General features: G+C 40.1%; 1 protein-coding gene across 1 annotated transcript; it reads left to right on the top strand.

The window, feature by feature from the left end:
• Positions 1-9,325: 9,325 nt before the first annotated feature.
• On the top strand, positions 9,326-9,844 carry LOC108060845 (uncharacterized). Its single transcript, XM_017146742.3, has one exon. It carries the CDS (start codon positions 9,496-9,498, stop codon positions 9,784-9,786), a length of 291 nt encoding a protein of 96 aa, XP_017002231.2. The 5' UTR covers positions 9,326-9,495; the 3' UTR covers positions 9,787-9,844.
• Positions 9,845-13,394: the final 3,550 nt, after the last annotated feature.

The following is a 13,394-nucleotide window of genomic DNA, read 5'->3' as shown; positions in this document are numbered from 1 at the left end:
CTTTTCTCAGCTTAGTAGGTCACACAGGGCGTATGGGTAATGTGTCATTATTTTTAAAATTTTGTGAAATTAACCTAATTTATAATTGACCTTAGGTAAAATCTAGAGATAATCTTAAAAGTAATAGGAAGTGGTTCTGCCAAGTCATTTGTAGTAGATTTTAAAAGAACTTAAAACGCGAATTCTTAAGTTTGTGGAACTTCAAGTCCCCTATACGTTTATAACATATCTTGAGCTACCCAAAGTGATACTCTCATAAAGATAACAGTTTTGAGCACTTTTCCTTTTTCAAAGCCAAGCAGAGAAGACATTTCTCTTGTTCGCATTGAAAAACTTAAGCCAGCTAAGTTGAAATTGCTCGAAAGCAGAACAATGTAATTACATTGCAAATTTTTTAGGGGAGTATTTTTTTCCTGCTGTTTTTGAAGCTGCACCTCCTGAACCGAATACCCGTGCGTGTTATTTTGTGTTCCCTCTATTATTTCTCGATGCTCGCCCCGTTGCCATAATTAAATTTACCTGCGCTTAGTTCGGCTTTTTGGCGCTGTCCTTGTTGTTTTGGCTGCTGTTCATGATGTGGCTGTTGTGTCCGTGTTGCCGTTGCCATTTTCCCCGCTTTTCCCATTTTCCCGCAACAATCAAGAAGCAGGTCGAAAAGGAACTTTTTACCCATCCCATCCTCTCTTTCCCCCGGGGAGGTCGCAAACTTGTGTTCATGTGTTGACAGATTCGTTGACATCGCCCTCCCTGCATTTCCCATTTCCCAAGCACTTTCCTATCTCGGTCATCTTCAATTTCCATCGATTAATTTAATAAAAATTTCTCACATTTTCACTGCTCTATTTATGCATGTGGTTCCCTTACCTTCCTTTTTTGTTTGTTTTAATGCACTTAATAGATGGAATTTTTAATCTGGGCTTACATGTGCACATTAAATGAACTTTTGAATGCTTAATTGAAATTACACAAACACACATGCGAAAAAATGCCAGAATTCATTATGAAAGCAAAATCGCTTTAAATTTGTTTTGTGAATTAAATATTTTTTAGGCAATTAATTATGCGGGCCATGGCCAACTGTTCGTATTAATTAGCCTGCCACGCCCACACATTAGCCAGCCCACTAATTGTGTAAATTTAATCTGCTATGGTTCTAAGAACTCGTTTAATTTCAGCATTTCAATTTCAATGTTTTATTTACTTATTTTTATTTGTTTTTTTTGCATTTTTTTTTTATATTTATTTTTCTTTCTAAAACTTTTACTACCCATAATATAATATTTTAAAATTCAGTTTCTGTTCGTAAACATTTTTCAAACCCTTTTCCCACAAAGGACGTCACAAGCTGTTCACCGAAGGGATCGTAAAACGGATTGGCCAAGGACATAATTTTGAAACAAGCGGAATGGAACAGGGAGGTATAATTGACGAGAACAACTGTGCTGAGCCATATCTTCCCTCTCTTCCCCTCGCTGGTGCCCTGTCCTTGTAGCACCCCTCTGCACTTGCCTTTCATTTGTAATCATTTGGGTGTTAAAAATTTTTGGCGCATTCATTGCTTATGTTCTCTGTCCCTTTCCCTTTCCCTCTCCCCCTTCCCCATCTCTTTTACTCCCTCGCCAAGCCATTGTTGTTGCTGTTTTTGGTGACGCTGTTGTTTTTTACAGGCTTCATAAATCTTAATTTTAGCGCATGCAAGGACAGGATTTAAACTGGCTAAGGGCGAATATTTGGGGGGTGTGGGGGGCCATGTCCCAGGGTCGTCGAAAACTCGAAGGGATGGGGGTGGGGGTGTAAAAGTGGCGGTGGCAGGCTGTTGGCACATTGCTCGTTTTGAAGTTTTGAGCTGCACTTTTGACGTTACAAGCTGCCTCCCGCCAGCATGGCCCAAAAAGAGGGGTGTCCGAAGAGGGGTTTTCCACAGAGAAAAATTATATCGATATGGGAATGGCCAAAAACACAAAGTTTCGAAAGGATTTATTTTATTTTAAATGCTATTTTTCTTAAGAAAACATTTGAAATAAAATCTCAAAGTAGATAGGGACATTAGGAATTAATTTCACAATATCACAATTAATAACGTTCTTTCGTTGAAAATTATTACTGTCCCTATTTATTAAAAACTACAATAGATATTACGATATTATTCTCTTGCCATAAATGGTTATTTAGTAATTAAGACATTTTCGCTGAGTGTATCAAGGGGTGGAGATGCAGGAGTCGACGGATGAGCTAACTGAAATTTGTCGCAGCAACTGAGGCGAAGGCATCCAGAAATGGCACAAGTTTTGGCGAGTTAAATTTAATGCCTTTGTTTTTGCCACCCCCTCGAAAGGGCCACACCACCTAGCCCCCTCCCCCTTCAGTGTGTGTGTGTGTGTGTGTGTGTATGTGTGTGGGGAGTGTACAAGATGTGCCAAAAATTTGGTCATACTCTCTGCTCCACAACTCGTAAGAATTGTGCTTCGTTTTTTGGGTCGCCCCAACAGGAAAATACCCCCTTTCCCATTCCCTTTCCCTTGAGCTTGATCACACCCCCGCAATGACATTCAGCGAACCATCTACCCCCACCAGGAACACCCACCCCCACCCACTCGATGCCCTCTGGCGTAAGCAAAACGCATTTTGAAAGCTTTTAGCTGTTAATGTGGCATAAATTTGTCTTTGTTGTTGTCTTCTCAGGCACTTTTTTTCTTCATTTTGTGGGCGGAAATTGAAATAAAAAGCAACAGCGGTGACGAGAGCAAAACTTCAAGTGCCAGGGGCTCTGGACCCCGTCCAGTGACAAACCCCCCCGCCCTTTGGGAAATACCCCTTGGCCACACGGAGAAAATTCAGACATTTGGCGTACTTTTAGTTACAAAAAGATCGAATTAACCCAAGAAAAGTATCACAAGTTGAATCCATTTAATAAGTAAGGTTTTGGTAATATATCTCGTAATATGTTATTTGTAATCCATTTTATAAATAAGGTTTTGGTATAGGAAAAAATAAACAAATTTTAATGTTTGTATTCTTAACTTATTGCATTTTATTTTCTTCATTATTTTTAAAAAATATTTCAATGCATATATGTTTTATATTTTGGTACTAATGGTAATTAGTCTGATGTACCTTTGGTTCTTATATATAAAATATATATATATTTCTTTCTCTGCACAACAAAACCCCAACCATTATCACAGCCCCTCTGAAAGATCCAAAAGCTGCACAGCTGTGCTGGCAATTCAAATGTTTGTTGTATATAAATTTATTGATTTGCATTAAAATGAGGCAAGCGCTCGTAAAGTGTGTCATTTCGGTCAAAAGCAACAGGGGGTAGAATGACAAAAAGAAAAAAAAATCGGGAGAAAAGGAAAGGAAAAGGTTGGGGATGTTGACATCGAGCCTGGGACATCACTTGCCCTCTCTCCCTCACTTCGCCGCCATCTCACTTGCTCCAAATTGAGATGGATGACATGTCAATGAACTTGTAATGACTTGCAAGCCAAATTCCAGCATCCGGTTGCCGCAGACAAAAGCCTCGACTAATTTTCCAGCGAAACGAATTTTGATTGCAGGCGAAATTATAAGCACAAGGATCGAAGCAAAGACATCATCCAGAGGCGGCGCAATGAATAATGATAGGGTAAATGTGTGTGGCAGGGAGTTTATTTAAAGATTTTCTTTGAAATTCTGTAGGTTTTGCGCTCTAACAAGGGATACTAAAAGGTCATGATATACATCGATAGTGGGCACAATCAATATTATCGATACTATCAGGAAAAACAACAATGTTATTAAAAATTAAATTCTCGAGTCATAACACTTCGGTGAAAATATCTATCTTAATTTCTAAAAAATATTCCTAAAAATTTTAAAATTTATAAAATATAATTATTTAGTCTAGCGATACTATCGATTTAGGCTTAAAAACATCGATAGTACCGATAGAGCTTCCGATCGTATTATAAACCCTAATGTAAAGATTTGCATTATAATAAGTACAAAGGACATTTAGTTGCCCATTTAGCTGAACTGAAACTCAGCAACTCGATTGCCAATCAATTAGGGCATTTCCAGGCCAATTGGCCGCTTTATTTGAAATGTGCTCGGTTTGACGAATCGGGTAAATTGGCATCCGGTTCAGCAACCGTTGCATTTCGTCGAACCGCCATAATGTGTCATTCAATTAACACATCGCCTGTCGCTTTTAAGTGCAAGTCGATTATGCTGTCAACAGCTTTGCGGTGGCCAAAAACCAAACAGCAACAGCAAACCCCGCGAAATTATACTATATATATATATATACACACATATATCGAATGGCCAATTTCTGGGCCGAGTTGGCTTCGCAAATAAAACTGCCAACAGCTCTTTTCGCTCATTAATTTCATTTTTCATCGAGTCAACAATTAACCAATCGTCGATGTCCTCAATGGCCCTCATCAGTTGGCGGTGGAAGGCTCGAGTTTTATTTATTCAATCAGTTGTAAGTTGCACATTTTCTGGGAATCTGAAATCTCCAATTTAAGGGATTTTCCCTACTTTATCCCCCCTCGACTCGCCTCGCTTTTCTCTCTGTGTGCACTGTGCGCACATTTAATTATAGAATAATCTTTGATTTAATATGAAAATTGCATAAGGGGGCTGGACGGGTTGTTGGGGGCTCCGGCTCTCTTGATGGCGTGCTGGCCGCGTTGCAAATTAATTAATTGCCGCCATATGCTAATTAAACACTCTTTTTGCCCAGCAATTTCACTCACACCCCCAAAAACACACACGCGGCCAGATACAAAAAGTTATCACATAGATATATATATAATATATATACCCATATACATATATAGACGAATAAATATTTATGTGTATCTGTGTATACACCGCGATGGCGAAACTTTTTTGTGTTTTCCATGCATAATGCAAACCCATTCATGCGGCGCGGATTAAAGTGGCAACTCATTAATATGGAATTCCACAGTAATTATATGGCCGAGCAGTGACCATCCTCCATTGGCAATGACTTGCGATAATCCCCAAACAGGATCCTCTTCCTTTTGGCTTTCCTGTAATTAAATAGCACACTTTTGGGGGTCGCTTGCGACTGTAAGATCTGTGGGGGTGCGAAAAGTATTTATTTATTTTATTATTACTAACCCATGCCTACAAGTTCCTTAAATACTGGGCTTCTTGAAAAGGTTAGAAAATAAATTTACTTTAGGATTGTAATATTTTCAAAAAATATTTTTATTTATTATTATTCAAGTTACTTTAGGTGATTTGGGGAAAAATCCCATACTATTCGGATAACAAGCGAAGGGAAAGGTGGTATTCAAAAGGAAGAACCTTGGACTGTGAAATGAGAAAGTCTATTTATTAAATGGATCATATAATAAATATTCGTCAAAAAAATATGATATCGAAACTTTGGTCTGTTGAAGGTGCAATCGTCATTAGTTTTAAACCTCGTTAAGATGTGCTTTTGCTTGATTAATTAAAGACATAAAGTTTGTCCTTTAAGTTTTTAGATCGATCAAAGAAATAGATAATTCATACCATAAGTTCGCTTGAAAATAAGACATATAAATACCTCAACTGCATTTTCTGCCCAAGAAAAGTGATTGCTTCAAAAGTTTTCTCCACGCAGGTGCAACCGTTTTGCCATCGGAATTTTGGTCCTTTGGCAACCTCGAAATGTTGGGCCACATTTCGGAGTGGGCAACATGTTGATGGTCCTGTGCGCATGTCCTGGCAACACATCCTGCCAGCCACATGTGTCCGGAGTCCTTCGTTCCGGCGGAGTTTTTCTCGAGGCGCCGTCGCTTGTTTTGATTTGCGCTGCTTGTTTATGTTTTGCCCATCCTGACAGGTGGTTGTCGCCCATGTGTGTGTGTGCGTGTCCCTTGAGTGTGTGTGTGAGCGGTGTGGATGTGTGAGTGAGTGCCGCAATATTTATGCATGGCAATTGCTCAATGTCGTCCGTCGTCTGGCCCTCAAACCCCAAAAGGAATCTAGCCCCGGGTTTCCTAGTTTCTACACAGAAAAATAAAGAATATATTTAAAAATATTCACTAGGAACCCTTATAAAACTAATGGAAACCATTTAAGAAACCACTAATTGTATATCATTAATTTACAGATAGGATAGAAATTTATAGATCTGTAAAGATCTTTTGTTTTCGATTAAAAGTAATCAAAATACTATCATATTCTGCAGTAATTAGATAGATATCTTTACTTCACTAACGAATACCTGGATATTGCTTATAAACTCAACACTAAATATTTTAAAATAATTATAAGAAAAGAAATAACATACCTTAATTTAAAGATATATGCCTTCTAAACATTGAACCTTAGGTAAACACTTGGCACTTGGAACTCCTGGAAATACAGATAATAAATAGTAAGCAAAGGTATCTTTTTGGCCACTTGCCACCGTTTTTTCCCCCAGTGCAGATCTCGTTCCCCGGTGGCTGTCGTATCTGCCAGCTTAATCCCATCGCGAGTCCGCTCTCGCCGGCATTCTCGCATTCCCGTCAAGCGTCAATTTATCATTCCTGGCTGGCATTTATGTGTTCTAGCTGCTTTGGAGCTGCAACCGCTACCTTGCCCCTCTTGTAATTGTTTCTCCGTTTCTCGATGGTCGGGGCATATTCAATTCGCGAAATATATCCCTGGATCTCGGGTTACGTGGAGTACCTCTCCCAGGGGGAATCCCAAAATGTTGTACCTTTCACAATGTTTAGCTGCTTCCAATTATTTTTTTTTTCCTCTGTTTTTTTTTTTTTTCGCAGACTTCACACATTCTCCACCTGTCGCTGTCACTTTCAATGGGACTTTTGCATTGGCCGAATGCCAGTTGGCCAAGTTCGTTGTGCCCGATTCGGAGGCCCAAATCGGATGGGATCGTTGGAACTTCAGCGAATGGCGAATGGGAAAAGGCGACTAGCGACTGGCGACTGGCCGTCTGCCATATGGAAGGGAACACTATGCGAGTCCTGCGGCGATGCAGCATAATTCGCCCCATGCAGTTTGCCATATAAGCCGCTTAAGGAGAGCGGAGCCTTCTCCTGAACTCGTGAACTGCTGAACTTAACCCCCCTTCGCCGCCCATGCGACAATGTTGCTACATAAATCACTTTTCCATTCGCTGTCCTGTCCCACGCTCTTGCATAGCTGCCAAAGTACAGTTGTGCTCGCGGCGGGAAAGTTGCAAAATAGAGCAGTGCGAGGGGGTTGAAAAACGGGGACTAAGGCCATTAGAGGTACTGATTAGCAAATAGCTTCTAAGGCTATTAGCTAGTTCAGGTACTCTAGAGAGCTCCATTAGGATCTTACAGGGGAAGAAATAAATTTAAACAAATTTAAGATTTATTGAAATATTTTTATAAATATTTAAATTAAATCGTTAAATGTTATGAAGTAATGCCATACATAAAACCACTGTCTTCATAAATTACAAATTGTAAATAGCTGTACTTATAAAAGGTTTAGGCTCACTCTTTTTTCGGCTGACCTGGGGGCTTCTGCCGCAGGATTGCTTTCACTAAAATGAGACCCCCGAATCCTTTATCCTTTATCGTTCATCCTCCATCCTTCACTCGAGTCCTAGACCTAGACCTGGGCTCCAAAACAAAGCTAAATCGCACACAAAGCCAATTGCCCGGCTTCTATCATCTCCATCTCTATCTCACCATTTTTCCCTCGGCTAAAAGGGAACAAAACGAAGCCACGCACTTGTAGTTACAAAGCGGATACTCATTTAAGTTGATTCACCGCACCAACAACTGCACAAAGGACGCGAGGACGCGAGGACGCGACGTCAGCCAATGACACTTTATGACAATTGCACTTGGCGGCTGCTCCTGATGAAGCGGGGCCCCAGCGAAATAATGGGGGATATATACCCGGTACCCTAGCCCTCGAATATACCCCTTAGTTCTGTATAGAGGTCGGCCTTCTCCTTTGGGGCAGCCGAACAACCGAACAAAGCAGCCAACGAGGACACAACAAGAACAAACAAGTGAAAATCATTCAGGGAAAACTGCCGTCTGCCAACTCCATCTCGAAAGGAAATCCGCGTACGCTGGGGAGCCCAGAAAACGCTACGCAAAATAAAACAAATGGGAAAGTCATGGTCGTGTGTGTGGACTATTTGATACCTGGTGTTTATATCTGATATAAAAAATGTAAATTGAAATAGTTTTAAAAATCCATTTAATTAAAATTATAAATAGGAAAATTATAGTCGTGTCTATGGACAAATTGTTACCTTATGTTTGAAACAAATCCTATCATACATTAAAAAAAATATAAAAAATTCGAATAAATAAATAATAAATAGTTGTATATATTATATTATTGTAATCCTAACAAACGTTATATACCCCTGATCTCTACGAATACCAGGTATGAGTGCAAAAACAAAAAGGAATCGTAAACAAAATGCCGGAAAAGGCAAAAAAACATGGCGACAAAGACGACGGCGACTATGGCGATGGCGATGACTATGACTATGAGCCACGTGCTCCATATGCTGCACATGAGGCGAATGCGAATGCGGATGCCGATGCGGATGCGAAGAGGGGATCTGGAGAGATCGGGGGACTACGGAGTGGTATACCGTATACGGTATACTGGAGATGTGGAGATGAGAGCGGCCCGACGTCGCCGTGATAATGACTTTTTGTCTCTGCTCGAATGTCACTTGATGTTTGTGGGCCCTTCGCTTCCTGGCTACACTTGGAAAAATTAGGTACCTAAAATGGATATAAATTAAAAGAAGGTTTCTGCTCTTGAAAAATTCCAATTCATAATATTCAGTTGAAAAATGTAGCTTAAATATATTTTAATAAAATAATCCATACCAAATTAAGTTAAACTTGGGTATTATAAACCTCTTTAAGACATTTCTGAATTAAGAAAATAATAAATATTTAATTATATTTTTTTAATTATAATGATATTTATATGTTTATATTGTATATTTTTTTAATTGAGTATGCTAAGCAATAACAATAACAAATATACACAGTTGCCAATAATTATTCGGGAATTATAAGGATGATCTCTGTTATAGACCATTATTTTTCCAAGTGCAGTGCCTTCCTGCTCTTTGTTGCTTTGCTGGCTGTCGCCTTTGTTGTTGCAGTTTTCGTTTTTATGCCTCGAGGTCATTCAAGTTCAACCCGCCGCCGCAGCCGCCTTCTGATTAATTGGCCATGAGGAAGTGAGTCTGCTGGCAGGGCAAAGCAAAGGAGGCATAAAAACCTAGCATTCTAGGAAGTCGAAAAGGTGGCGGGGCCCCAAATGTCATAGACAGTTGGGACTTTCATTCCACCACCTCATTCACAACGACTGAGACCGGCCTGCGAGTCGGTCACAAAAATTTTCTACACTTTCTACATTCGGTTTTGGCAAAACAAAAAAAACTCAAAAAAAAAAAAATAAAAAAAAAGATCTATAAAAAAAAGCACAATACACATTTGGATATAGATTCGGTTTAACACTAACATGCCGGTTGCCTACAAGACACGCACACTGCCCCGGCAGAGAGGACTGGTGCCCAACCTACTGCGGTCCATCCTACACGTCCTGGAGGAGGCCCACCGACCCATGAGCGACGCCGAGCTGGTCCAAGTCCTGGGGCTCCAGTACCGCCGCAGCGATCCCGAGTTCAACCGCCAGGTGCAGATGAATCTGCGCGATGGCGTCGAGTACGGCATCCTGAGGCGTCAGCGGAACCTCTTCTCGCTGCGCTCGCGACGCCTGGGCGAGCTGATGGCCACTCTGGGACCCTCTTAGCCATGCCACTGGGAAACGACGCACTACAAGATCGGAATGCAGCCCCCCCCCCCCCGAAGAAGAACTGAGCCCGAAACTTTAAAATACACTTGATAAGAGCATCTAATTTATTTTGAATTTTTTTGCGCTGGCAAGACGATTATTTACTTTTTTTCATAGTATTCGGGGTCACAAAAATGCATAGAATACAATATTTAATTGATTTCTCGGACAACTATGCCTAAATATTATCTCTGGATAACTATATAATTTATATTTTATTTTCATTGCGCTGGGATAAGCCATTATATAATTTTTTCATAATAATTGGGGTCACCAAATAGATTCAATACAGTATTCTCTGTTAAACTAGAAAATCTACCTTCTAAATATTCTTGAATATTATCCATAAGATATTTAAAAAACGAAATAATAGAGCAATCAGGTTAAATTATATTCATTATGCTTTGCTTGTACGAATTTAATTGCCTTGGATGTTCAGGTGCACTAATAATTCAAAATCGGTGGCCCTCAAGGGTTGCCATCTATTTTGTCACGCCAGATTGGCCCTCTGGTGGCCAAACGCGTTTTGTGGCAAATATTTGCGGTTATCTAAATGAAATGCATGGCATTTCACATTGCTCATTGCACAGCGACCACAGTGCGGTGGGTGTGGATGGTGTATATTTGCATTGCACCGCCAAATATGCAATTAAATCATAAATTAAGCGGTAAAAATCAAACATTATCCCAGGGGATGGTTTTTGGAGAGGAGATAATAGAGGGGGTTATGCTCAATTTTTGAGCTCACATTCCCCCCGTGGGCTACAGTCTTTTTGGCCGCCCATGCAAAAGCCATTATGAACTATGTATTATGAATATTTATCGAAATGTGGGTGTTGTTTAGCCATTGCCGATAGTCGATAGTTAGAAACCAGCTCTAATTGGAATTCAATAGAAATGATTTGATCAAATGTATCATGGCTTTTGAATGGACTTTGAATTGGGTTGAGTTCTTAGTTCCTAAGGCGAAAGTAGGTAAAACACTAGTTAAGAATCCCAATCCATTTGACCAAGTTATGGACTCTGAAAGTGTAAATGGGGGTACATTTTCGGCGAGCCTTCGAAAACTTAAAAGAACTGAGGGTAAATGGGGCAAACCCGACTGGGTAATAAATTATTTTCATATTCATTATGTGTTGCTGAAGGAAATACAAAATACTTAAAGCCAAGTCCAATGGAAGTCCGGTGGCATGACAATATCGATTCCCTGCGAATCACAAATTCATGAATCGTCCCCAACGTTGAGCGCCATTCTAATGGGAATAATTGATTATGCGGCCGACTTCTTGATGATTCTACGGCTGCCCGTTATTATTTTAGCCGCTCTCGTGTAATTGCAAACGGAAGCGGAAATGCTCGTCAGCCATAAATTTGCTCAGCACTAAAAACCAACAAGTTCCCAACCAAAAAAAGTTAAAATAAAAGCGAAACCGCAGACAGAGACAGCTGGGGGCATCGTGAAACGGTAAATAAATTATGCATTAAAGGCCATTGCGTTGATGATTTATGCAGGAGCTCAGGAACCAGTGGCAGCTAGCAAAAAAATAAGAACACAGAGGCGCAGTTAATAAACTCCGACAATGGTGACCATGGTGAGCAAAAAAAAAGAGGAGAAACAACAGGCGGACTAACACTTCAGGCTGTTGCAAGTTGCAAGTTCAAGGGGCACAGGCACAAGCCATCGCAGGCTGAACGGAGTTCAAGAGCTTCAGACTTGGACTTGGAACCTTTAACCCGCTACCTTTACCCACTATGCCCACTAGTCGGCAAGAGGAGCCAACACTCTCGGTACTTGTAAATTTCTTATGAGCAAAGAGAATAAAATGCATGAAAAAAAAACTTAAAAAGAAGGAAATCCATTTGAAGGCTGACTTTGGGAATACTTTCAAATTTTTTGTTAATAATTTATTTAAGATTTAAATATTTAATAAATTTATAATAACCAAAGTATATATATAAAATAAATATCATATTATTATTATCATTTACGGAAAATATATATGATATAATTATGAAAAGAAAGTAGTAGAAATGTACCAAGTTTATTTAGAAAATAAAGTAAATAACATTAAAGTAAAGTTGTAGAAATTTTGCAAATAACTTAAAATCATGAAATTGTTTCCTTTTTTGGGTTTCAAAATTTTAAACACCTTTTGTTAGGGCATCGAGCGGAGCGACCACAAACATATGAGCAAAAGTTGCCAAGTTGTTGCAAGTTGGCTGAGTGCTTTTGTTGTTGCTGCTGGCAGGCACGCACAATTAAATCAAATTACCTCGAGTGCACTTGGCGCTTTTTCACAGTCGCAGTCGGAATTGGAGATGGAGATGGGAAGTCGGAGGATTTGGGGGATCTGAGGATCTGGGCCCTGCAATTAAGCTTTGTGTCGAGTGTCAGGACTTTGTTTTGGCTTTGTTCACTCCTTTAAGCTTCCCTCCTCCAAAGGGATGCCAAAAGGATGTGTGAATTGCTTCCGGCTTTGGTCACTGAACTTGCCAAGTCATTTTTATGACTCGCCTACCCCTTCCCCCTTCCAATAATCATGTTTATTTGGACATCGACTAATTCAGTTGTCTGTCTGCCTGCTAGGTAACAAGGTTAACCGCACGATATGGGCGAGTTTTGCGGATTATTCGATTAGGGGCCCGCATATGTCCCGAAAACCAGATTGAAATTGCATCGCTTTTGCGAGGGGTTTTAATTGAAATCGCAGTTCAGCCGGGCGGACAATGGAGCAGCGGAAACAAGGGGCGAAAAAAACAAAAAAAAGAAGAACAAAATGCGCAAAAAACAGGAACTCGATTCGGAGCACACGCCAGGGAATCGAGTTGACATATTCATATGGGGGGCGCAGGACGACTTCACCACCTCACCTCCTCCTCCCCTTCCCATTCCCCTTCCCCCAAAAGGACAAATGGCGAACAATATGCGACGCTGATGACGGAGTGACAGGGCAAAGGAAAAGAACAGCAGCAGCAAAAGCATCACGAGTTTGGGGTGAAGGAAGCGGCGATGAAAGAAGCATTACGGCAGCTGAATATGCTCCCCCGAATCCCCGGGGACACGACTGCCAAGGAGGATGGGGCACTGGGAGGACAGGACCCGGACACGGACACTCACTTGGAGTTCAGGACTCTCAGAACACAGGACTCTGGAAAGCACGTGGAGAAAACAAAAACAAGTATTATAATGTTCTTTAAAAAATTACATAATTTTAATTTTTAGTCTTTAATTTTATTTTAAGACATAGTTTTTACTAACACATCCCTTAGAATATAAAGTAAAAATTTGTCTAGGCTAGGCCTTATGGTTTGGGCGTTCGTTTAAACCTCCCAAAAAAGAGGGTACACAATTATATATAATACTTGCATTTAGGTGAAAGATAATACCACTTGTTTAATTGTTTAATGTCAGGGTTACTAATTTATAATTTATATACCTAATAAATATTTACTTTTAAATACTTTGGTGCCACTTCTTTTCTCTCTCTGCACTACCCTCATGCCAGCATGTGGCTATGAAAACCTCAAAATGTGAAAACCGAAATTAAATTTACATCAAAAAGGAG

The sequence above is a fragment of the Drosophila takahashii genome, chromosome X (genome assembly GCF_030179915.1).
Source record: "Drosophila takahashii strain IR98-3 E-12201 chromosome X, DtakHiC1v2, whole genome shotgun sequence".
NCBI lineage: Eukaryota > Metazoa > Arthropoda > Insecta > Diptera > Drosophilidae > Drosophila > Drosophila takahashii.
This window is presented reverse-complemented; position numbering and strand designations above follow the sequence as displayed.

Coding starts and splice junctions, on each gene's coding strand:
- LOC108060845 (XM_017146742.3), top strand. CDS start 9,496: ATGCCGGTTGCCTACAAGACACGCACACTGCCCCGGCAGAGAGGACTG.